Source organism: Penicillium canariense (genome assembly GCF_028826845.1).
Source record: "Penicillium canariense strain IBT 26290 chromosome Unknown utg000001l_segment0_segment0, whole genome shotgun sequence".
Classification (NCBI taxonomy): domain Eukaryota; kingdom Fungi; phylum Ascomycota; class Eurotiomycetes; order Eurotiales; family Aspergillaceae; genus Penicillium; species Penicillium canariense.
This window is the reverse complement of record NW_026622728.1, coordinates 8,770,069-8,793,167: the sequence shown is the minus strand read 5'-3', so window position 1 is coordinate 8,793,167 and position 23,099 is coordinate 8,770,069. Positions and strand designations below refer to the sequence as shown.

Below are 23,099 nucleotides of genomic sequence, written 5' to 3'. Positions count from 1 at the left end.
ATGCAAATGCCGGGCTTACGAACTCGCACTCCGTTCTTCGCTCTCGCCCGAGGCTGGGCATCCTCTGTTCATGATAGACTGTACTATTGCACTCTAGCGTCTGATAGATATGTCGATAGATAATTCTCGGGAAGATATTCCGGCAAATGGAGATGGCTTCGACTACTCCGTATCTATCCATCTCTCCCACGGCGGGCATGTGACGCAACGGGGCAGTCCTCCGAGGGATCAACAGGCATCGCCCCTTGGGGTGCAGATGCATTTGTTCTCCACGGGGAAAACTATGCTGGGGTAGGCTATAGTTCGTGTTGGATAAAATGAAACACGGCTAGGGACCGGGGTATCAGGAGGGGAGATGCATAAGACAAAAGAGGGGTGTTCATGTATAGTATGCAGTGCGGCGACCGCCACCCTCGGACAAGTAGGAATCGGCGGATCTATTCACGCGATGCTGGGTACACGGACACTCCGTAAGCATCGTCCAACCAGCGAAGCCGAACAACAGCGCAACCCGAAAGCTTCAAGTTGTCGGCTTGGGCAAAGTCAGTTTCTGTTGGGACAGCATGTGAAGGTGCCACCCGCTTACTTAAGCCAGATGAAACGGGCGCTCTTCACGTGAAAGCGCATCATCGCACCTTCCCTTTCGACTCAACGGGCGACAGGCGACAGGCGACGAAGGACCCGCCATGGAGGCCCCCGACAAACCTTCTGGCCCCATCGCCACTGCACCTTCTGCGAACTCTCCCGCCAGCTCATCTTGTCCGGCACCCGCTGCAACGGCTGCTCCTCCGCCTGCACCGTACCCGCAAGCCCTACATAATGCCCATCCCACCGTGATGGACCTTGATACCACCAACGCTGAGGATCGTTCCCGTCGAGCCGCTAGTGTACTTTCCATGGACGACCTCGAGGCGGCACAAGCCCTCGAAGGCCTTCGCTCCGGTATGTCGAGCTTCTGCGATCACGACTAAAAACAGATGCCGTCGATGCTGCTGGCGCGGAACAGCCTCGGCGCCAGAAAGGAGGACTGGGCTAATGATTCTTCATCCATCAGATTTCGGTCAATCCCCTCGAACATCGCGACAAACGCTCCCGGCAACATCGCCAGAGCCGTCGCAGCCAGAGCCGCTGTTGTCGCTCCTCACTTCTTCCCACCCGCTCATCTCTTCCGCCATCAACGGGTCCGTCTCGGCATATACTACGTCCAAATCGTACTCGGCGCGCTTCAAGTCCGGAGCCGAGTTTATCGAGCGCAACATTGGCTCACCGGTCGCTAATACCGTGGGAACTGTTGGCCGCAAGACTGGCGTGGAGAGTGGTTTGCGCTGGGCGCTGCAACGGCGAGAATCTGGGGCCGACTCGAACCACGCCAGTAAGCGTCGCAAGGTGAATGGTGAGGCTACACCGCAGGCCGTGGACGCTGAGAAGACATCGGAGGATTCCATGGCCCCGGCGCGGACTCGTAGTCCGTCTGATCTGTCGATGGCGGAGACACTCCCGCCGTACGACGAGATGCGGTCTCCCGGCTATGAGGAAAAGCCCGGCCGACAGACCTCGCCTACCTGGCAGAGCCGACTGGTTATCTCCACATCTGGACTGGGCGTGGCAATGAGTGAAGAGTCGCTGCGCAGTTTGCAATATTGTTTGACATGGTTGCGCTGGGCGAATGGACGTCTGGGCAGAGCCATTGTAGCCCTCCAGACTGTCATGACGGAATGGGAGAACCACAGGCGACAGTCACAAACCGATCTAGAGAGCGGCGAGCGCGCGGAGAGCGCATCCCTCCTGACCCAGCGCATCCAAGCCGTCAAGGCAGACGTCCTCTCAACGTTGAAGCAAGTTGTGGACGTCGTTTCCAAGTACGCCGGAGGTGCCCTCCCAGAGAACGCTCGACACCTGGTTCGACGGCATCTTACTTCTCTCCCCCACCGATTCCAGATGGCAAGCACATCCCAACCGCCCCCCGACTCGCCAGCCGCCTCCTCAGATGCGACAGTCGGCGCCCACCGAATCTTGGTCCTTGCCAACGAAGGCTTGGACATTTTGGGTCAGGTCAGCGGTGTCGTCAATGACACCCTCGTCAGTGCTGAGCACTGGTGTGAACGTCTAGGGCGCAAGCGCCCCGGAAACAAAGCCGCGCCGGATGCAGAGAAAGAAGACCACCCTGCCGCCCTGCCGGACGCCCCATCGTATGGCATGGATATCAAAGAGCCAATTGTCACGGAGTCTGCGCCCCAGGAGGATGTGCAGATGACTGGAACGGAGAAGGCATAATCTTGATCTGAGATGCCAACAAGTTGAAATGCCTTTCGGTCTTTCATTTATATTTTTCATCTTATATGTGCGTTCCTATCTACTTCATTGCGTTGATTTTTCTTCATGATTGATATCCCGGTCTGTTTCTATCCACTCTTTCTTTCTTGTCAACTGTCTGATTGGGGAGTTAACTTTGATGTCGTCCTGCGGTATCTTTCTTGGCTCGCCTTTATATCTCCTCTGTGTATTCTGGCTATTTTGCAATTGAGCTCGATCGCGCGGTGCTTGGTCTTTTGAACTTTCCATTTCTGTTCATTTAGGCTAGATGAATTCACCGTGATATACCCCGACTTTCACAATTGGCGCTCCCATGGTTGATGCTCCCCAAATAAAGTGTATGACATGGCGCGAACCGGCCTGAACTATGTGGGGCTCGAGCTGAACGTGAGGCGTCGACATAGCCTATTGCCAGGACCGACGAGGCTAGTACTTTAGGTCCTATTTCTCTAGGATAGGCGAAATGCGTATGGCTAGTCACCCCAATTATGAAAGTGCGGGAAGGGGGTCTAAAATCAGGACTTCAACCGCCAATCTTGAGCATGCAGCGTGATGAGAGCGGCGCAGCCTTGCCGAAGTGGTGGCTGGCTGTCACCTCAGCTGTAGCATCTGTGCTCCAATTGATGACCGCTGCCCGTCGGTTCGATTCGCAATTTTATGAAACTTGGTTCGCTTTGGGATATGAATGGAAATATCTGTGAACAAGTAGCCTAAATTACAACCAGTCAGAATTCCTATTATGGCTGACAGATTGGGCGCAGGTGATTTCATCGATCTCGTCCACTCAAAAGTGAAGTTGAGTTTTCCTCATGTAAATATTGTAGAGTGTGTCTAAACCGTGCATTAACAGTTCGAGGCTATACTTGATGAGCGGCGCTGTGCAGTATGCCATCAGAAAAGTGACCTTGGCATACATGCTCTTGTCACACAAGAAGCCCGGGAACAAATTTCCACATAGTCTGGCCTTGACAGATGACTAGACCGACCCAGAATCAAGTTGTCAGTAAGGGCTGTCTCTCTGCATCTCGGTTACGCCCCTCCTCCACCACGCTACTGAGCCAAAGCATAGGTACGGCCGTAACCAGCGCAAGAAGACCCAAGACAAGAGTCATAACATTCCAACCAAAGTGGAATGAGACAAATCCACCCACCATCGGCCCTATAGCAAGTCCGCCAAAGTGCGCCATACTCTGAAGACTGAAGGCCTGGGCAATTGCGCCTTTATCTCCAAACACGCCGGGTTCGTTGGCCTCCATATCATCCAAAGCACGCTGGATCTCAACCATGATAGCCGGCTCGCTCAGGTCCACACACATCCCTACGCTGGCCAGGATGAGGCAGAGGATTGCTATGTGGAGGGTGGTATCTTGGTTGACAAAACGGAGACAGATGAGAGTCGGGGATAACAGGGCGAAGCTGGTGAATGCAATAATTCTCGAGCCAAGGCGATCGGAGAGGTATCCTCAACGGGGCTGATGTCAGTTCCGCCATTCGACCTCGCACCAGATCGACGTACCAAAGAAGGGCTGTAAAACAGCTGCCGAGGCCCCTGGAAGGAATATCAAGCCGGCTCCAAGGACTTCCCAGTGGAATAGCTTTTGAACAAAAATGGTAAGGGTCTGAACGCCATTAGAAAAGGGGACCTCCGAGTTGAAACGCAATGTCTCACCGCATCAAAGGCAGATACTATGATGTTGCTGACAATCACCGCCCACAGACTTATGAGAATACGGGGTTGTCCTAGCAGCTTGAAGAGTGCAAATGTCCCTTTCGATGTGGGATGCTTGACAGTTGCGTTTCTGCTGAGCTCCGTCTCGTAGTGTGCCTGTCCACCGACAGGACTGCCAGCCATCAAGGGACGTTCCGTCTCATTCAACCATCGAGCCGCAACTTGTTTTTCCACAACAGCCAGTCGCAGAAAGAAGTCGAGGGTCAGAATCCCAAACGCCATACCAAAGACAGCATAGAATCCTCCGGTCTTAAAAACAATCCCACCCAAAAGTGGTCCAGATACAAAGCCCAGTGTCATCGCGGTGCCAATGTACCCAATCATCTGTCCAAGGTTGCGTTTGTCCACCGAGTCAGTCACGATTGCAAGGCCGGTCACTGTAACCATTGCAGTCGCTGCACCTTGAAGGGCCCTTGCGATTGTGTACCACAACACGGAATGCGCTACTGTAAATATAGCCATGGATGCGGAGAGAAGTATGAGGCCAAAGAGGTACGGCCCTTGACGAGTCCCAGAGAGGTCGACCAAGTAGCCAAAAACTGGACTACACACGAGAGCGGAGGCGGCCATGGATATCAGGAGAGCACTGTTCCAGTACTCCACTAAAGCATCAGAAAATGAGGTCAGGTCAAGTCAGTCATTTCTGGACAGAGGGATCGAGTCCCGACATACGGTCTTTGAACTGGACACCCGCTCGCGACACTAGGGTTGTTGGCATGACGGGAACAATCTGGACCCTATCAGAAGGAAACAAGCTATTTCAAGATGGCTTTCGTACCATTGCGTATAGAAATAAATCCTGTCATGAAATTCGCTTGAGTACTCGGTGTCGACTGCGAGGTAATTCACTACTCACTGTAAACATTGATATCGAAACTGTCACAACAATGAAGGCCTGAGAAGATCTCATGGATAAAAGCCATGGTCGCCTTTCACTAAATTTAAGTGGAACAGGCGTTTTCCAAATCATTTCTGACTGTGGATTCAGGACAATCTTCCAAGAACGCTCAATTCGTACAGAATTTATTCGTCACCATGAAGGGACCAGGAAGATTGCCCTTCTTAAACCGGGGGCATTCAAGCCTGCCGGTAACTAAACTAATTATCCATGTAGGTAGCCACAAACCACGAACCCTGGATAATAAAATCCATAGCTTAATGGAATATTTCTATTTGCCCAACATGTTTGCTTGTTTTGGTTGTTTGCGAGAAGCCCGTAAGGGGACTTCCTAGCTACCGAGATGGTATGATTGGTCAACTTGTGTGATGATAGGATGTGGATGCGTGCTCCTGGATTCAGGCATGCTGCAAGCTTGCTGGCAATTGTCCACCGTCATCCTTACTACTAAGTAGCTGTTTTGATCTTGGGGCTGAGATCGGTGGCATTATCAATGATAAAAGACACGCCGAATGTTGAGCTTAAGATCGTCGCGCCATAGCATACCAGAGGTATTCTACAAAGAATACATCAAGGCAAGCTAGGGAATTTTTATGTAAAGGCCATAATTCTTCTTATAATTAACGAGGAAGTGATGAAAGATCCCGTGACCTTCCTCGTTGATTGCTTACAGGCCTTCGTCTCTGTCTCTCCTCTTGGCTTGCTAGGGTGCAGAGAGGGTTACTCTCCTTCCCGATAATGACTATCAAGGCGACTTCTAGTAACAAGATCACCGATATAGAACAGCCCGGCCAATTTGATCAGAAACAGCAAAATTGTCCGAAGACACCGAACCAGAAGAATACCGATTGACCGGAGCATCCAGCTTTCAACCCAGGCATAGTGTGCAGAATAAAGCAATCCCCCGGCATATCATGGTAAAAAATGTCGTCGCAAGGATCACGCCGTAGACCCAACACCAACTGTTAGCGTGACCAAGTTTTACTCATAGAACCTAAGTTTACTTCTGTGCAATTACAATCCAAGCCTCAAACCAAATGCCGCCATATTGCTGAACCTCTCTCTCGATGGCCTCTTCGATAGCTGCAGGCCATCTTTTCTTTTCCTCGGGGGTCCAATCTTTTGTTGCCATATTCGAGAGATCGGCCAACATAAACTCCTTCATTCCTTCGAGGTCCTCACCCGTCCGTACGGTATCCTTCTGCACCACTTCCACCCTTGCTTTGTTAAACCCGGCCTCAATAACAAGTTTGGCCAGAACACCTTCATTATAGAAATGCGAACCGGGGAGAGGCATAGGAGGTAGATCAGGGCGGACGAGACTCTGCGCGACATGTATAACAGACGCGAATCCGAATCGCTTCCACGTGAGCAGGGCGGCAACCCCGTCGGGTTGAAGGGTGCGATGGATCTCGCGAAGTGCTTTAAGGGCATCTGGGAAGAGAAACACCGAGAAATTGAGAATGGAGTGGGTAAACTTTGCATCTGGGATGCTGGTGAGGTCGTGAGAGTCCATCACAGTGGCTGTGATCCTGGTATTCATGTCTTTGAATGTATCAGTCGCGGCGGCAACCATGCCCGGGTTATTGTCGGTGATCAACACTTCGGGAAGCTCATTCTGGTCGAGACTGTCAAGGATGACCGAAGTGGCAGTGCCAACACCGCCAGCGTTGTCATGGACGACTGAAGACGAGGTGATAGACGGTACGATGAGCCCTAGAGACGAGGCAAATATAGCACGGGTCGAATTGCCTGTTTGGCGGGAATAGTTGCGGGAGAGTGAGGTGAAATACTGCGACGGGGGATTTTTATCCATGGAAGCCATCTTGTAATGAGAAAGAATAATCAATTTGATGTAGGTAGACCGAAAACCAAAATTCTTCGCTGACGCCACGGCACTTAAGTATGCGTTCAGGCCAAGAGTGCGGGGGCCCAGCCCAGAAGGACTTCAATTGGTCAACGCGAAAACCCCAAGTGTATAGAATCCTAGGGTATTTCCCGCTTACGTGCGATAAATAAGCTGATGTAATCTTTTGTGAGAGCTGTCGGCCTGAGAATAAGAAGGCTAGATACATAATGTAGGATTTTTGTCGTAGTATCGCCGACATTAAAGTCGACTCCGTTCGGTGATGCACAAATTTAGATGATTCGGGAAGCCCCACGTTGTATAGAAGTCCTCAATCAATATCACACCGGGCGCCTTCATGCATCCTACGTGCCTTTCTGCCCCCGTTCCGCAAGATATGACACTGTCTGGCCTTTCTTCAGGGTTTTGTACCTTCATCCCTAAACCTTTTCGCTTTTCCAACCTTTCGGCTGCCCCATGTTGGTCGGTCTGGATATATTGAACCATGGACTAGATCGTTGACACGCGCCTATGAAGTTGAGAAAGGAAAAGGTAAGATTTCTATAGGCGCTGACAGGTGGAAACTGCCGCTGGCGATGGGTCGTTCCATCGAACTGCTCGAGGAACAGATCTTAGCGGTCAAGGCTATACTCGTGAGCTTTGGGGGAGCTCCTGTAGTAGTTGATTGCAGCCATATGACCTACAGAGCATAGGCAGAACAATCGTGTACACCCAGATGGTTTAGCGCCATTCTGAGCCATCGTAAATCTCAATCGAGTCTTCATGAAAGAAAAGAATGCCACAGATCACCTCTAGGCGCCCTACTTTGAGAGGTGGGTCTATGGCTCGGAATGGTGCAGGCCCAGTCCTAGTCGGACCGGCAAGGACCGCGCCCGTTGACTGATTTATCATGACTAGACCCCAGTCAACGGCGAGTGTACGATGGTTTTAAGGTAAATTCACCATTTAGCTGGATAATTACTCTGAACGATTCATAAAGCCATCACCGGGCGTTATTTTTATTCCGTACAAAGAAGACCAAACCTTCAATGCGTCGGTGGCCGGACAGACAGCACCTCCAAAAGCCGGCGCTAAACCTCTCGATCCACAAACTGGTCATGCCGGCATCCTCGTGCTGATTGAGGAACTTCCGACACAAAGAATCCTTTGGTATGCTGTGCAGCCGTGTCATGCAGAAGCCGGGGTCAGATTATCGGTATTTGTGAAACACTGCGTCACTCTCAAAGAATGAACGAGGGGCTATTCATGATTTAAATCGCAGTAAGAAGAAGGTTCCTCTCTCCATAATTTATTCCTTTATCATACCGAGGAGTTGTCATAAGTTCAAAAAATAATCAAGCAATGACAGGTGAATCTTCCGTTCGTCTTCCTAGTCCGGCAGCCTGTCTTCAAGAATTGGACCCTGTGCCAATCCTAGACGGCAGCGTTAGCCCGGAAGAGGGAAACAAGTTGGAGGAACTTCTCGAGGAAGGCCATGCTACCACTGCTCCTCTTCGCAATCCAAAACTCATATTTCACAATCACTTGCCTCATGTAAGTAGCTGCCAGATCCCTTCACATGTGCCATGCAAAGATCTAACAACAGCGCACATAGGTTTTAGGCTCGGCTTACGCCCTAGGGGCGAACATTGACCAACTCGACGAACTATACGAGCACGAGATCAAGGGCTTGGTCCATTCTGACGATGTAGAAATGCCGGGCGATTCCATTACGCCGCCAAAATGGAGGGACTTCTTGAACCGAAAATCGTGCGTGCCGAGTATTTCACTTCCTACCCAACTACATGCATGCTGACAGGTTCCACAGGCATACTGTTGAGTATGTCAAATTTTTCGACGAGGAGATAAGATCTCACAACAACGATTGGAAACCTGTCCTTGAAAAGTATCTTTTTACAGATGAGGAGCCGCTCATCAATGGCTTTGTGGGTGGTCGTATGTTTTCCATCCTCAGAGGATTGACCTGGATTTTGCAATCAGTTGCTGACCGTGACTTAGTCGGTCACCCTTTTATTCATCTTGCGTATGCTTGGGAGCTCCAGTCTTCAACGGTTGCCTCGGAGGCACTTTCACTAGGATGTACTGAGTACTTTGGGCTTCATGGTCTTCTCGACCACTATCCCCCGGATAACTCGACATTTAAAACGACCAGTCTGGCCGACGTGATCAAAAAGGTCCATGATGATGAGCGATTGGATGGTTTGTTTACCGATCCAGGTATTACAAACATGGGCGTCTTGCTAGAGAAACGGTTTGATGTTCTTCTAGAACATTGGAATGCGTGGGAGGCAACAGACCCACTCCAACAACTAGAACATTGCTGTGATGTGTCCATGTTACTGGCTTTTGGGACAGGCAGCCGCGAGCTGAAATACGACTTCTTCCTGATGCACACTATGACAGTCGCTCATGCCGTCCGCGTTCTCTGGCATTTCCTCCCTAAGGAGAGACATGCTTGCATTCTGAGGCAATATGCCTTGTTTGTGATTATGATTTACATTTGTCAGCTGAAGCCCACGTTCGATGTTCATATTATCGACTCGATTGACTCCGTGTCGCTCGACGGTCGTGACTGGGATTTTGTGGTAAGCCAGGCCTTGACACACACGTGGTACAAAGATGCGCATTTTTTCAAGGCTGTTCGAGGACCCAAAGTATTTGAGAAGACATATGGAACCAAGGACAATTTCTATCTCAAGGCAGCGGCCAAATTTGTTGACGAATTTGATGGATGGGAGGGGTTCGGCCTTGGAGTTGAAGGCTTCATTCCAAGCAGAGACGGATACATCTATACTCAGCGCTGAGATTGAGGGAACTAATATTTACTTTGTCTGTTTTGCGCCATAGTTTTGTGCAATCACTTATTTTTGAAGCCATAATGCATCTCTTTGGACAATACCCATGTTCCTCTATAAAGAAAAAAAAATGGCACAGACTGAGTTAAGCATCCAGTATGACAAGTTTGTGCAGATGGCAAGAGAAGAAGAAGAGGGAGCAGAGGTAAAATATTCATTTTTGTTTCTTAGATATCTGTCAGAGTTCTGGAGAACACTTAAGGGGACGACCGACACGTCCTTTATGCATAGACACCGTAGGCTTAGGCTTAGGGGGTCTACCCGCGCGTCCTTTCTGCATAGGCACCGTAGGCTTAGGGGGTCTACCCACGCGTCCTCTGTGCATAGGCACCGCAGGCTCGGTATCACCAGAACCCGAGGTAGAGACAGAGGTAGGGACAGAGGTAGAGACAGAGGTAGAGAGAGAGGTAGAGGGATTGTGATAGAGGCCATTAAAAAAATCGATTGCTTTGTGCTTATCGACCGGCTTAAGACTGCCATGTTTTAGCTTGGCCACTTGCAATCCATGGGAGTCTCTGAGGTGGGTTCGGAGAGCGGTAGACCTGCTGAGCGGAACCTAAGGGAGTGAAAGTTTAGCAGACGTCTAGCAAATGCCTTGATATCAGTAAGGTGAGAGAGATAAGACACCATACCATAGATTTGGTGCAATCTTGCTGTCTACAGAAGACCTCGCCGGGGTAGATAATGATCTCACCAACATCGTCCTAGATTTCCAGCAGACGGTTAGCAGACCTCCTGAAGGCGGTAAAGTAAAGGATTAGAGGAAGGAATCTCACTGTCTCGTAGGTGGGCATCGTCACTGTTCTGTTCGGCATGTCCTGGCGATAGCGCTCGTAGGCGCGACATGCCTTGAGAAGGTAGGTGTTGCTGGCTCGGAAGACATCATGTAGACGTCTGGCAGACGTCTGTTGGTTGGAGACAGACAAAATTGATTGGTAAGCAGTGTATAGATGCAGAGGGGCGGGCCAGATATCTACAGTCGGAGAACTGGTAGATATAGGAAGGCAGAAGGTATGCAGAGGTAAGGGGGTATGAATAAGTGGGGCGGGCCACATTTTCTAGTGAGCCTATTTGCGAAAGTTGATGACTAATTCTGGCCTGATCCACTTTCAATCATCGCACTTAGCGATCCCCTCCCCAATTTCATTTCCAATTTTACGGACCAGGGAAGAATTTAGACGGGCAAAAAGATCTGGACTCGCGGGGAATCGAACCCCGGACCACTCCCATGCTAAGGGAGTATTATACCACTAAACCACAAGCCCAGTTGTATATTAGGCGGCTCGAATTAATAATACAGAAGGCAATTCCTCTTGATGTATTATTATTACACCTCACAAAATGCACGGTATCGAATATATACAGTGGCACCTTCAAAGGTGAGGAAATCTTCGAAAATCTCTCTGTAGGAGCTTTAGGTACTACACTCAAGTGGTCGCTAAGTTTATCTGGAAGGCATCAAGTAAGATGGGTCAAAGACATTCGAAAAGACATTTACAAAGAGACGGAGCAGGAGGTTCCCCCACACCACCCCACCATCCCGGCTACCGAACATAGCGAATGAAATCGAGTACTTGATGTCTTGAGAATTAGATATAGTATAGCTTACGGCATGTCTTTAATTCACTATCGGTAGAAATTTCGATGGATTTCTGTTGTGTTGAAATCCTGCCAGATTACTAGCTATTCTATCACAATATATCTCTCATCTTGTAGCTACTTAGGCACTGAATATGGAGTATATATATCAGCACTTTTATATCTATCCCGACCAAGGCTCTTTCATGCTCAATCAGTTTTTTCCCTCGCTCACGTCTTCTGGCCCGGGGATCTCCGCTCTGTCCTGCCGAACAATCGGCAAGGTAAATCTTACCAAGGAGAGAAATGCAAACAGAATCTGCGACAATAATATACGCCGAGGATCCTTTCATTGTCTTCGAATCCAAATCTACGCCCGTTTTGAAAGCTATTTTATATTATTCACTCTCGGATAGAGTAGCATAGCAACGCTATCTGTCTCGATTCTACTTTAGATGTACTCGTTGGTCATCATTGGATATCACATTTCGTAATATACCGCGGTCTACCGAATAATCGGCCGAAGAGATCGAAGTACCTTCGCAAGACTTTGGTGAACAGAAAGTGATTGAATTTAAATTAATCTAGGTATTTTGAAGGAAACAATAGAAAATCCGAGGCAAAATAGATTGCAAATGTGCGGATAAAAGCTACCCGTGGTAGAGAGGCGATGCACAAATCTCCATTTTCTGTAGCCCGGGATTTATGACACATGAAAAAAATGGCACACGAGCACTTTCACGACCATAGTATTTGATTTTAGCTTTTTCAAGGGAAATTCTTGTTTCGTACCCCTTCCGAGAGAGGTTGTGGTGCACTGCACGTTACGGGCCTAAAAAATAAAGTTAACTTATCAGGATCGCGTTTTCAGCCCATTGAACTATCTATGGATTTACATTCCCCGCCACTCACCCGGTGTCGAACAAAAGAAGAAAATCATAGCGAGATATCGCAACCCGCGCCACACTTCGCGATCTGATCGCAGTAGTCGTCTACTTGAGATTCTCCCTCCGGCCTAGTGCGCGACTGAACACGCCTCACAACGCCAGTATATAGGGTAGCGCCAACCTTTCTCATCTACACCCATGGTTCGTGAGCACAGGCAATCAGTGTAAATAGCTATCTACACGCTTTCCCCAAATAACCTTACCACTAAGCAGTCGTCAAAACGCCATTTAGCGCAACCAACGTGCCGCTCGCATAATTTCCTAGAATAGAGTTAGCGAGAAGACGCCCCGGAAGCCGGATGCTCGCACAGCTGCAATCCGAGTCGCTGCCACGAGAGGAAAAGGTTGACGCTGTCAGGAGTTAATCGATAATACGAGGGCCGAACACAAATAGCATGGATGCTTTCCATGGAAAGGGTGGAGTTGGCGTGGCGGTTCTCCCCGTCGCGATGTCTGGGTCCGACGAACCGTGCGAGCGGCCCGGCATAATGGGGGGCACACTGGATTGCCAGGGTAGCCACTGACACAGTTGATCCCTATCATTTTGTATGTTGTTGCTATGGTACGCTGGCTTGTTTATCATGACCGTGCTCTAGATGCTTCCAATTTAGCGCGGCAGCGAAGACAGCAGGTGCAGACGTTAGCTGATGGGTCTGTGGTTTGCAAAAGTACGGCCACGAACAGTTTCTGATCTCACACGGCGTGCTCCGTCTACCATACTACTACTTTCCTTACTGGATATGCTGCCAACACAGCATGGAGCGTTCCCGGCTCTGGGTGGGAGGACGAAAAAACTCAGTTCTCCGCTTTGTGGGAAACGATAGCGGAACAGTCGGGTAGAGGAGTCGCGCGGAAACGAATGGGAAAGCGGATTGCACCTGGTGGACCTTTTCGCAGTGCGCCAACATGTGTGCCCCTGGCAGAACAGGGGCCGAACCCTCTTTTACGCGATGATGTGTGCTCTCGGGGTCTGTTATTTGCCGATAAAGGACTCGGAGCCAAGCACCTTATAAACACACTAGCCACCACATTGGGACCTCTAAGTGGAAATGACAGGTTCAGCATTCTCGAACGTTAACGGGGGGTTAAACGTGAAACTTGAAACCACCCAACAGTGTGGCCAGGCCCGTGCTTCCCGCCTTGGTTGGAGCCCTCGCCCAGTCGCTGAGGTGCGAATGGTCCTCGGGGAGTGCGATGTGGGTTGTGTCCGCCACGACGGAGATTAGACAGACCCTCTCGGAGTCGGCGTATGCTATCTTGGTGTTTTTATTTTTTATTTTTTATTTTTTATTTTTTTTATTTAATTTTTAATTTTTAATTTTTATTCCCCCCCTCCCGCTGTCTATTCTACTGGGTCTCTGACCGTGTGATGAAGGCGTTGATCGTCAGCAGAGACAGCGCAATCCGTCGGCGAATTTCCCGCACTGTCCACTATGCTAACGGGCCTCGCCTGGAGCCGGGCGCACGATCTAGACCGGGTTAATCTAACTAGTCTGTAATTGTCTGGCGGAGGCGAGACTGGGAAGGTAGACCCTCGGGTCTACAGCGAGTGACGCGAATGCGATAGCCCTGGTATAGCTCGACATTATGTGCGGGTGCACCTCCAAGTAGTGTCAAAATGGATTGTGAACAAGTATTGACTCTTTGGTACAATACCACAGCAGTTTGCGCTTGGCTGAATGTTCGGACGTGCGAATTGGCGTCCCTTGCAGCCGAGCCACCGATGCTAGTGCTGACTCGGGAATACCTCCGCCCGCGACAGGGTCTGCACGGTGCACACTGCACTCCAGATCGGACCATTAACCTGCTTGCAACGACATTCTAGAGCAGGGGAAGAAAACAAGAGTGAGTTTTAGATCCCTGTCTTGCGTACTATACTACACTATACTGCACGTAGTAGTTACCCTGTTGGGTAAGAGGCGGGGTGTGCATTCGGTCGCTTCTGGTTAAGAGAGGTCACGTAGGTGGCCGGACGACGAATCCTTCGTCGCGTGCAGGGACATGTTAAAATCCCACGAGTTAAAACTATTCCACTTGCCCAAGTAAAGCCTTCGTGCCTCCAACCCCCGCTCGCGGTGAGCCATAACCAGAAGCCTGACCTCCTGCTTACCCTGGTTCACCGCGGGGCACCGCGGCGATCTAGATCCGGGTTTAAGGGCCGCGCCACGAACATGAACCGGAATCATAACAAAGACCAGCACTCCGCACTTCTTCGGCTCCGAGGGAAGTCCTCCATACAGCCTAGGACGGACAGAGGGGTCAGGGACAATCCCTTGACGCCGTGGCGAGTGAAAACAGCAGCTCTAGTGGGCTGACCGACGGGTTGCCCACCCATCCTGGGTGTGGTCCACTGCATTGCCGCCGTGATTCCGTCCGTGCACGACGTGCATCGTGCATCGTCCATCGTCGAATCTTCTCACGGCACCTAACTAGCTCCAAAATGAGCTCTTGGTCCAGACTATGGAGGGCGGGTCCCGTTCCGGGAAGGCCTGATCAATACCCGCGCTAGCGATCTATACACGTACCCTTCTAACCTGGACGGGGGCCTAGACGGAGAACCTGGTTCTGACCTCATTCCCGACGATCTTCGTGTTCGTCCATGACTCTTGCGGAGACCTATTCGGTATACCTCTGCGGCCCGTACTCCCTTCTTCGGTAGGAGCAAACCCTGTAACCCTCGAGCGATTGCCGCGAGAGAGAATTCCGGACAGGAAAATCGGACCCCTAGTGCCTCCGCGTCTTTCAGGGTTGTGTAAACCGTAACTCGGCCATTGAGGAGCAGCTAAGAAGCGGCTACCAAGTTAGTCGGTCCGTCCAGCAGTCGGACGCTGTACCCGGTACCTCCTTTGTCGAGTCCCGTCCGTCGCATCCTCCCAGGAAGCTCTCAGTGGCTTGTACCTGATACTTTACTCTTCTGCTCTCTCCTCATTTCTCCTCGGTTCTTCCCCCACCCCCGTCGCATCGCGGTGGCTCGCATCCGCTAACCTTTTTCTTCTTTTGTCTCAGGGGTATCAACCTCCCTTTTTGTCTTCTCTTGCTACTTTGATTTCTACTTCTACTTGAGTCTATCGCTTTTACTGGTCAATGCGCTGACTTTGGGCAAATCATTCACAAGCCGCTATTTGCCATAGCTCAACGGCTCCGCCTTTGTTATACTAAAAGTATTAATTCTCGGCCATCCTCGTCCCCCACTTGAAGGCTGGACGGGCTAACGAGCTAGAGGATGGATCCCTAAACCGTGGAGATTGTCAAGAGTCCGGCCACCGACCGCCCCTCCGAATCATTTCGGAGTTTTGGAAAAAAAAAAAAACGCTACTATTGTTTTATGGTCCTGGGTTTATTATTGTTATTATTTTATTATATCATTCCCAATACACCCTGGAGACGTTCCCTTGGGGGTTGAATACAGACCCATTGAGCAACCCCAAAACAACGCCACTCAATAACCCCAGGACAACCCCCCGCCAACCCGAGACCGCATGCGACTCGACTCGATCACTTCCCCTCGTCTCCTTATTACCGTGTCTTCACTTTGAAATCCCAGGGCGGGGAATCCAGCAGCTCGGACAGGCAAATCGATTAAATTAAGGACAGCGAACTACGAGGGCCAACGGACGGACCCAAGACAAACAGCATACCCGCGGCCATGGGCCTCTTCAAGCGCAACTCCAAAAACTCCGTGCAGAGCGACAGGGATGAGCGGGAGTCCTTTGTCTCTGTCAACAGCGCCCGCACATCCAACACCTCGCTGCGATCGCCTGGATACAAGGGCAGCGGCCTGCCGGCCTCCATCCCCGAAGTGCCCATTGCGAAACCGCCCGACCCGGCGTTGGACCCAGCCGCCTATCTCCGCAGCATCCACGCCGTGCGCGAACGCGCCAATATCGTCCTCGACACGGCCAAGCGCAACCAGCTGAACCACTTCGACGTCGATATGAGCAAGTTCCAGGCTACGGCTCAGTATGTCGTCTCCATTATCAAGGTAAAATAACCAGCCACCGTCATCGTCTCCAAAATAAACAACCCCAAGGACGTCACTCTATTCTTTCGCGCATGCACTGACCCGGTACAGCGAGACTATGCCCCCGACTATCAAGACATCCCCCCACATGGCCGCTGGCAACACTTCGACGTCGGCGGCCGACCACGGATTAACCAGCTCCTTCAGTCTTGGCCCAGTAGCATTGACTCGCAAGAACGCACCCGCCGCCTAATCGACTTGTTTGTAGTCTCCGTGCTGCTCGACGCTGCCGCCGGCACCAGATGGTCGTACAAGTCCAAGGAGTCTGGCAAGGTGTACTCGCGCAGCGAGGGCCTGGCCGTCGCCAGCCTGGAGATGTTCAAGTCCGGCCTTTTCAGCAGCGACCCTACGGAACCCTGCCAGGTGGATGGGGCGGGCTTGAAGAAGGTCACGGTCGAAAAGTTGGCGAAGGGGATGCAACATTCGGACCAGAACCCGCTCGCTGGGATTGAGGGGCGCACGGGGTTATTAGTGCGCTTATCGGAAGCGCTCAACCACCAGGACTTTTTCGGCGTGGATGCACGACCGGGAAATATGCTAGGTAGGGATGATATGATGGGGTTGACTCAATCCACACGCTAATGCTCATGCGGAACAGATTACCTGCTCTGTCACCCGTCGACACTCGCCTCTTCCGTACCCATTATCCCAATCACGACTCTCTGGTCCGTCCTGATGGACGGCTTCTCTTCTATCTGGCCGTCCTCGCGGACTCAAATCGACGGCGTGGCCATCGGCGACGCCTGGTGGTGCTCAGACCTCCCGCGATCCCCACCCGCCCAGGCGTGGGAGAGTATTATGCCCTTCCACAAACTCACCCAGTGGCTTTGCTACTCGATCATGGTACCCATGTCGAGACTGATGGCTATTCACTTCGCCGGCAGCGACCTCTTAACGGGTCTCCCCGAGTATCGCAATGGCGGTCTCCTTGTCGACATGGGTCTTTTGAGCCTCAAAGATGATGACATGGAGCGTGGCCTCCAGTCGTTCAGGGAGAATGCGCAGATTAAGGGACAGCCTAATATGGAGGTCGTTCCTTTGTTCTCGACAGATGACGATGTCATTGTGGAGTGGAGGGCGGTGACTGTCGGTTTCTTGGATGATTTACTCGATGAGGTGAACATCCAACTCGGACTCGCCGGCTCGGACGAACAGCTGACGCTGGCCCAGATGCTAGAGGCTGGAACATGGAAGGTTCGTCTTACTCTCTCACCCCTCCCATATATATATCTTCCTATGACGACACATCTAACTGATGAGGACAGGGTGGCCGTGAAATCGCCGAGGTTTCCAGGCCAAACACCAAAGAGCCGCCCATTATGATTCGTTCCGACGGCACGGTCTTCTAATGCCCTATACGCACGAGCTAATAGACGATTGGATACCTGGCGGGCATCAATCCTACGATATGCTTCTCATTTTTATTCGGGATTGGTGCTTCGTCTCTACCTAACCTTATGAATTGTTGACGACCTTTTTGCCTTTCTTGCGCGATGACCTTTTACTAAATTACTCTTCTCTCATGGCTGGCCTCCTCGTTGCTTGTGTTATTTTCTCGGCGGTTTCGGGATTCTTCTCCTTTTTTCTTTCTTCAGAATGAAGCCGTTTGCATGCATGGTGTTGCTGGTTACCAGCACGCGGTTGCGTCTCTTTTTCGGATACCACCTTTTGAATTTCCTTTGGGAATAGATTATTCTGGCTCCTTTTTCAACAGCTATTCCTCCTTTCTATTTTTCTACATAGCCGCATTTTACTCGAGACAATCGGGTTAAGCATGGTTGATTGCTCTGGGAAGGCTATCCTCCAACCAACCCTCCCCATCATCCTTGCCAATGTCGTCATCTCGCCGGCTCGGCTATGTGACAAACTTGCCAATTTCGCTGGTGCCATCATACGATGATTATATTAGCGATCCTCCATGTAGCTTGCGAAGCATTTCATATTTGCGCATTCAGTCTCATATAATTCTAGAGCAACTGCAGATGCCTTCCAACGCAGCCCTTGGCTCAGACAGAGGAGTCCTTCTAAACACTACTCTTGCTGCATACCTAGTAAGCTCATTTTGCCCCGCGGCCTTTGATGAGGGAGGAGAGTGTTTAATGTACTGAACAGATCTGTATTTTCAAGGTTGTTAGCCTCCACGCAGGTACCTGCGGGCGCAGTCAAAACAGGTCATGTGATATTCACCGGGCGGAGGTTGATCCGTTCACTCCGCATTCGAAGGCTGGAGGTACATTTCCTCCTCCCTCATCAGTCGCCCCCAATTTCTTGGATAAGACCCAGTCATGCCCGATACTTCTTGAAAATAGCACACAGGTCACCCTAGATCTCCGTTGAGCCTTATCCACCCTCCCGGCCTCTTGGTCGCCTCCCATAAGCACCCGACCTCGCCCCCGCTCTTGCGGGGCAACCATCCGAGCTCAGCACCGTACCAGCAGATCGCCAACATGGACGCTCGCAAGAAGAAGAGAAAGGTCCTTCTCATGGGCAAGAGCGGCTCGGGCAAGTCGTCCATGCGCTCAATTATCTTTAGCAACTACGTTGCCAAAGATGTGCGCCGGCTCGGTGCCACGATTGATGTCGAGCATAGTCATGTCAAGTTTATGGGCAACCTGACTCTGAACCTGTGGGACTGCGGAGGGTGAGTAGCCCGTGTCGCATACTTGGTGTTATGTAAAACGACTTCTCGGCTAACCGTGTGTAATTTCCTGCCTATTTCCAGACAAGATGCCTTCATGGAAACCTATCTCGCCTCCCAGCGCGGCAACATCTTCTCCGACGTCGCGGTCCTAATCTACGTCTTCGACATTGAATCGCGCGAGGTCGACCGCGACCTAGACACCTACAGTGCGATCATAGAAGCTCTCCGCGAATTTAGCCCTAACGCCTACGTCTTCTGCCTCGTGCACAAAATGGACCTGATCCAAGCCGAGCACCGACAACGCATCTACGAAGAACGCTCAGCGTTGATCCGCTCCCGCTCCGAACAATTTCGCGTCGACACCTTCGGCAGTAGCATCTGGGATCAATCGCTATACAAAGCCTGGGCGGGCATCGTCCACAAGCTCATTCCGAACCTGACCGTTATCGAGCGGTTCCTCAGCGCATTTGCAAAGAAGATCGACGCCGAGGAAGTGATCCTCTTCGAGCGCTCGACCTTCCTAACGGTCACATCCGTCTCCTCGGAAGTCGGCGACCTCAACCCTATCTATGACCGCCACGAGCGCCTCTCAAATATCATGAAAGCGTTCAAGCACTGCGCCGCCCGGAATACCCTCACAACACCTGCCTCCGCCGGCTTCGTCGTCATGCACACCAAAACTCCCCAGTTCAACATCTTTCTTGGCCGCTTCACCGATAACACGTACATCTTCCTCGTCGTTCCACCAGGCGAGGCTGCGTATAACTGCGCCGTCCTGAACACCATGCTCGCCCGCGAGGGCTTTTCAAAAGCAGCCGCCTCCGGCCGGTCAGATGGGTTCCCGTTACCACCGCCGGACGGCCCTGAGGATGCCACGATGAATGGAGTGGCCATTCAAGCATGAGAAATCCGTTGCTTGATCGAATTAGTTGGATTTGAGCGTTATATTGTGCCATGTATAGCCGGCATAATTTTGGGGACTTTTTTCACTACTTTTGTTGGCAGAAAAGTCAGGGTTTACTTTCACGGGCGCTGATACCTACCATACGGCGTTGCGGTACGAACAATGCATGAATTCTATCGTCGATTCCTGGATTTCTCTATAGATGAGATAGCCTGCTTATTGCGTTTTGCAACATCTTATTGCTGGCTGTTTCTCGGTAACCCCAGGTGAAAACCTTGTAGTTCATCGAGATACATCGTGGTACAGTCATATTCAAAATTATTTTTACCTCCAATCCACCTCTCTTTCTTTCCCAAGGCCCACCTCAGTCGCATTAGTTCTATTTAGGATATTTTCCCGCCGGCCTTAACTGTGTCCATGTATCTTCGATAAGTCGGTGTAAACAATGTAATCTCATATTGTACGGTGGGATGAACAAAGCCAGTACTTCTCGAGCCAAAGCAGACAGCTAGAAACGTGTTCTCAGACAGAGAAATCATTGCACCATACTTTAATACAGATAGACTACAGTATACACTGTAGGAATGCCCCTGATTCACATCAGCTGTCGATCTTGTGCCTATTCCATGAGACTTGGAATGTGAAAGCTCTTACCCCTTGCTATTAGGTACGAATATAAACATAACATACCCTCGTTCCTCATGTAAATTGGAAGCATCTCATAACCATCATCATCAACGACTACAGTCCCTCGTGCAAAATCCTCAAGCACATTTCCAACGTTATCATTCTCTCCACCTTCAAACGCATTGTCAGCCCTTCCAAATGTTCATTAAGGCCATCATCCTCGCTTTCGTCGCTGTCGCCGTTGCCGTTTCCACAAAGGGCCAGGGCGACACCTGTGGCGACGGTAACATCCTCTGCTGCGACCCCGAGACCGCGAAGCAGTTGACCGACCCCGGACTCGGTTCCGACGTCGACCTTCAGAATCTCCTCGGCCAGTGCAACGAAGTCACTGTTCCCGTTGATGATACCGACGATTCAATTAAAAGCCAGTGCTCCCAGCAGGCTGTTTGCTGTGGCGAGAGTGAGCAGAATGTAACCAGCCTAATAAACTCTCTAAAAATAGCATTGTTACTAATAACTGTACTCTAGGGTGTCGTTGACATCGGCTGCACACCTCTTGACCTGTAGATACGTACACATAGAGTAACTTCACTTTACCGAAGTGAGCAAGTAGACTATCTGCAACATCGGGATGCTATGGATTCTAACCTTGTTCGAGGATGGGAGGTGCAGGATAAGCTTTCGCTTGAGCGAGTCTGTTAATTTTGGGTATTGCTGGTTGTAATTCTCCACATTCTTATTGTAAGCGATTCGCTCCGCTAAGAACTACGTTTACCTATTCAAGGTAGTAAAGACTAAAGACCTGTCTCTAGTGGCTCAGCCCATTCAAAGCAAGTATGAAACATAAACAGAATGTGGAGTTGTGAGGGTATGAAACCTACACGAAAAGTATCTATACCTAAAACAAAAATCGACATCTTTACCAGGCCAATGTGTACATGTTGTTTATTGAGGAATCCTGTTAATACCAATGTACTTGATTTTGTGCAATGAACTCCTTTACAGTCACAGGCTTCTCGTATAACAACTTCAGACTGTCGGTCAGATCGGCGCCGGCGTAATAGCCAGGCTCCTCAAGCAAAACCAGGTTCTCATAGACTTCTTCAACCATATCCGGTGGGAGAAAAGGAGAGAGAAAAGATTTTAAGACATCTCCAAGAACAGTGTCCACCTTGAGCGGCTTTCCCGTCACAGATTCAAAATCAAAGGCAATTTGTTCGAAGCTGTAGTAGTTACCAGCCGCGTGAATGACATTTGGACCTTCCGTAGGCAGGTGCTGGAGAGCAGCCCGGACAAAATTTCCTGGACTAGTCAGTAATGCAGAAAGAAAGCTGTGAAAATTGGGTATTATCACCTGTATCACTGCTGATATCAATGAATGGTGCAACAGCCTTGGGCGAAATGGGGATCGTCAAAGCAAACGAGCCATCTTCTTGCTTCCGAATCAATGAGAATAATTCAGTCATCTATATTACAGGCATGACAAAGCTAGCCGGTATACCACTTTCACGAATGTACTCCTCTACCTCTGCTTTGCCATCGAAATGAGTGATGTTGACAAGCCGTCCGCTGGTGGCCTTCGAGGCATTGATCAGGGACGAGAAGATCAGGTCCTTGACACCAGCCTTCCTGCAAGTGTCGGTGACATTCTTTCCTTGCAAGATTTCCGGCTTTGCAGACATTGATTTCCAAAAGTTTGTCACTACATAGACAGTATGAGCTCCGTCAACTGCCTTTATGACGTCCGCAACAGATGACATATCTCCCTACATCATTGCTATGAGAGATTCGTCCTATAAAATAGCCTTATCTGGACTATGCAGCAGACTTCTTGGATAACATCCACTCCTTGATCTCTCAAGGCTTTTATCTTCGGCTTGCTCACATCTCGCGTCACCGCTCTAATTCGAAAATCTTTAGACAATTCCAAATCAGCAATGATGGTGCGAATAACGGAGCCACCTTGATTGCCAGTGGCTCCAAAGACTGTGATTAGTTTTGACATAATGTACAAATCAAGTGGCGCGGTTAATGAATGATTTACCTGGACCGGTGAAATATTTTGTGACATTATATACTCTACTGTACAGCATTAGACAGGTGCAACCACCTATTAGACCGAAACGGAGCATTAATTGTCCCTAGTGTACGGAAAAGGATAAGACGGATAGTGCAACTACTTCACAATAGACAAGGGGTGACTCATTTGTGACTCTGCTGGGAGATCGCGAAGGGCACTGGTTGGCTGAAGCATGGTATGGCTGAAGCATGGTTTGGCCCCTTTGGAGCTATCCGTTTTATGCGCTAGCTTAGTCCAAGGTCAATAGCGCGTATTAGTCAATCACAAGTTACGTTCATCGAAGTTAAGTCTATCAAGCGGATGCAACACAACTGCCTGCGATAGCAAAAGGTGTGGCTCATCTGCCCTTCAAACCGCCCCAGCACTAGAGAGCAACCATCCATTGCGATGAACTCTACACCGAGCACGAACCTAGCTGAACCAAACGAAGTTTGCAAATAACGCTAATGCGACCCTACCAGAATTGAGCTATATTCTATTCGCACCAATACGGTACAAAGAAAGGAGAAATAAGAACGTCGGGATTGAATTATCTATCGGACCGGCCGGCCTCAACGGAGCACAAAATATAGCCTTGATGTAAGAAGGGGGAGAAAAGGGTGAAGAGGGAAGCAAGAAAGGGCTGTACAAATAATTCAT

General features: G+C 50.2%; 9 protein-coding genes across 9 annotated transcripts; 5 read left to right on the top strand and 4 right to left on the bottom strand.

Moving 5' to 3' along the window:
* Window positions 1–686: 686 nt before the first annotated feature.
* Window positions 687–2,274, top strand: N7482_003051 (putative clock controled protein (Ccg-8); the record flags this gene model as incomplete). Its single annotated transcript, XM_056685176.1, has 2 exons — window positions 687–942; window positions 1,055–2,274. The coding sequence occupies 2 exons, from the start codon at window positions 687–689 to the stop codon at window positions 2,272–2,274; spliced, it is 1,476 nt and encodes a 491-aa protein (XP_056548782.1).
* Window positions 2,275–3,305: 1,031 nt separating this feature from the next.
* N7482_003050 (MFS transporter) lies at window positions 3,306–4,760 on the bottom strand (the record flags this gene model as incomplete). Its single annotated transcript, XM_056685175.1, has 4 exons — window positions 3,306–3,775; window positions 3,830–3,932; window positions 3,983–4,644; window positions 4,715–4,760. The coding sequence occupies 4 exons, from the start codon at window positions 4,758–4,760 to the stop codon at window positions 3,306–3,308; spliced, it is 1,281 nt and encodes a 426-aa protein (XP_056548781.1).
* Window positions 4,761–4,797: 37 nt separating this feature from the next.
* N7482_003049 (uncharacterized protein) lies at window positions 4,798–5,012 on the bottom strand (the record flags this gene model as incomplete). Its single annotated transcript, XM_056685174.1, has 2 exons — window positions 4,798–4,875; window positions 4,899–5,012. 2 exons carry the CDS (start codon window positions 5,010–5,012, stop codon window positions 4,798–4,800), a joined length of 192 nt encoding a protein of 63 aa, XP_056548780.1.
* Window positions 5,013–5,940: 928 nt separating this feature from the next.
* On the bottom strand, window positions 5,941–6,765 carry N7482_003048 (class I SAM-dependent methyltransferase; the record flags this gene model as incomplete). Its single annotated transcript, XM_056685173.1, has 1 exon — window positions 5,941–6,765. One exon carries the CDS (start codon window positions 6,763–6,765, stop codon window positions 5,941–5,943), a length of 825 nt encoding a protein of 274 aa, XP_056548779.1.
* Window positions 6,766–8,148: 1,383 nt separating this feature from the next.
* Window positions 8,149–9,611, top strand: N7482_003047 (questin oxidase family protein; the record flags this gene model as incomplete). Its single annotated transcript, XM_056685172.1, has 4 exons — window positions 8,149–8,340; window positions 8,402–8,556; window positions 8,615–8,742; window positions 8,806–9,611. 4 exons carry the CDS (start codon window positions 8,149–8,151, stop codon window positions 9,609–9,611), a joined length of 1,281 nt encoding a protein of 426 aa, XP_056548778.1.
* A 6,222-nt stretch (window positions 9,612–15,833) lies between these two features.
* Window positions 15,834–17,557, top strand: N7482_003046 (URC4/urg3 family protein; the record flags this gene model as incomplete). The annotated part of the gene is made up of 4 exons (XM_056685171.1): window positions 15,834–16,169; window positions 16,260–16,749; window positions 16,807–17,402; window positions 17,474–17,557. The coding sequence occupies 4 exons, from the start codon at window positions 15,834–15,836 to the stop codon at window positions 17,555–17,557; spliced, it is 1,506 nt and encodes a 501-aa protein (XP_056548777.1).
* Window positions 17,558–18,655: 1,098 nt separating this feature from the next.
* N7482_003045 (Rag GTPase GTR1) lies at window positions 18,656–19,753 on the top strand (the record flags this gene model as incomplete). The annotated part of the gene is made up of 2 exons (XM_056685170.1): window positions 18,656–18,849; window positions 18,931–19,753. 2 exons carry the CDS (start codon window positions 18,656–18,658, stop codon window positions 19,751–19,753), a joined length of 1,017 nt encoding a protein of 338 aa, XP_056548776.1.
* An 825-nt stretch (window positions 19,754–20,578) lies between these two features.
* On the top strand, window positions 20,579–20,947 carry N7482_003044 (hydrophobin family protein; the record flags this gene model as incomplete). Its single annotated transcript, XM_056685169.1, has 2 exons — window positions 20,579–20,851; window positions 20,909–20,947. The coding sequence occupies 2 exons, from the start codon at window positions 20,579–20,581 to the stop codon at window positions 20,945–20,947; spliced, it is 312 nt and encodes a 103-aa protein (XP_056548775.1).
* Window positions 20,948–21,846: 899 nt separating this feature from the next.
* Window positions 21,847–22,385, bottom strand: N7482_003043 (Nucleoside-diphosphate-sugar epimerase; the record flags this gene model as incomplete). Its single annotated transcript, XM_056685168.1, has 2 exons — window positions 21,847–22,146; window positions 22,209–22,385. 2 exons carry the CDS (start codon window positions 22,383–22,385, stop codon window positions 21,847–21,849), a joined length of 477 nt encoding a protein of 158 aa, XP_056548774.1.
* Window positions 22,386–23,099: the final 714 nt, after the last annotated feature.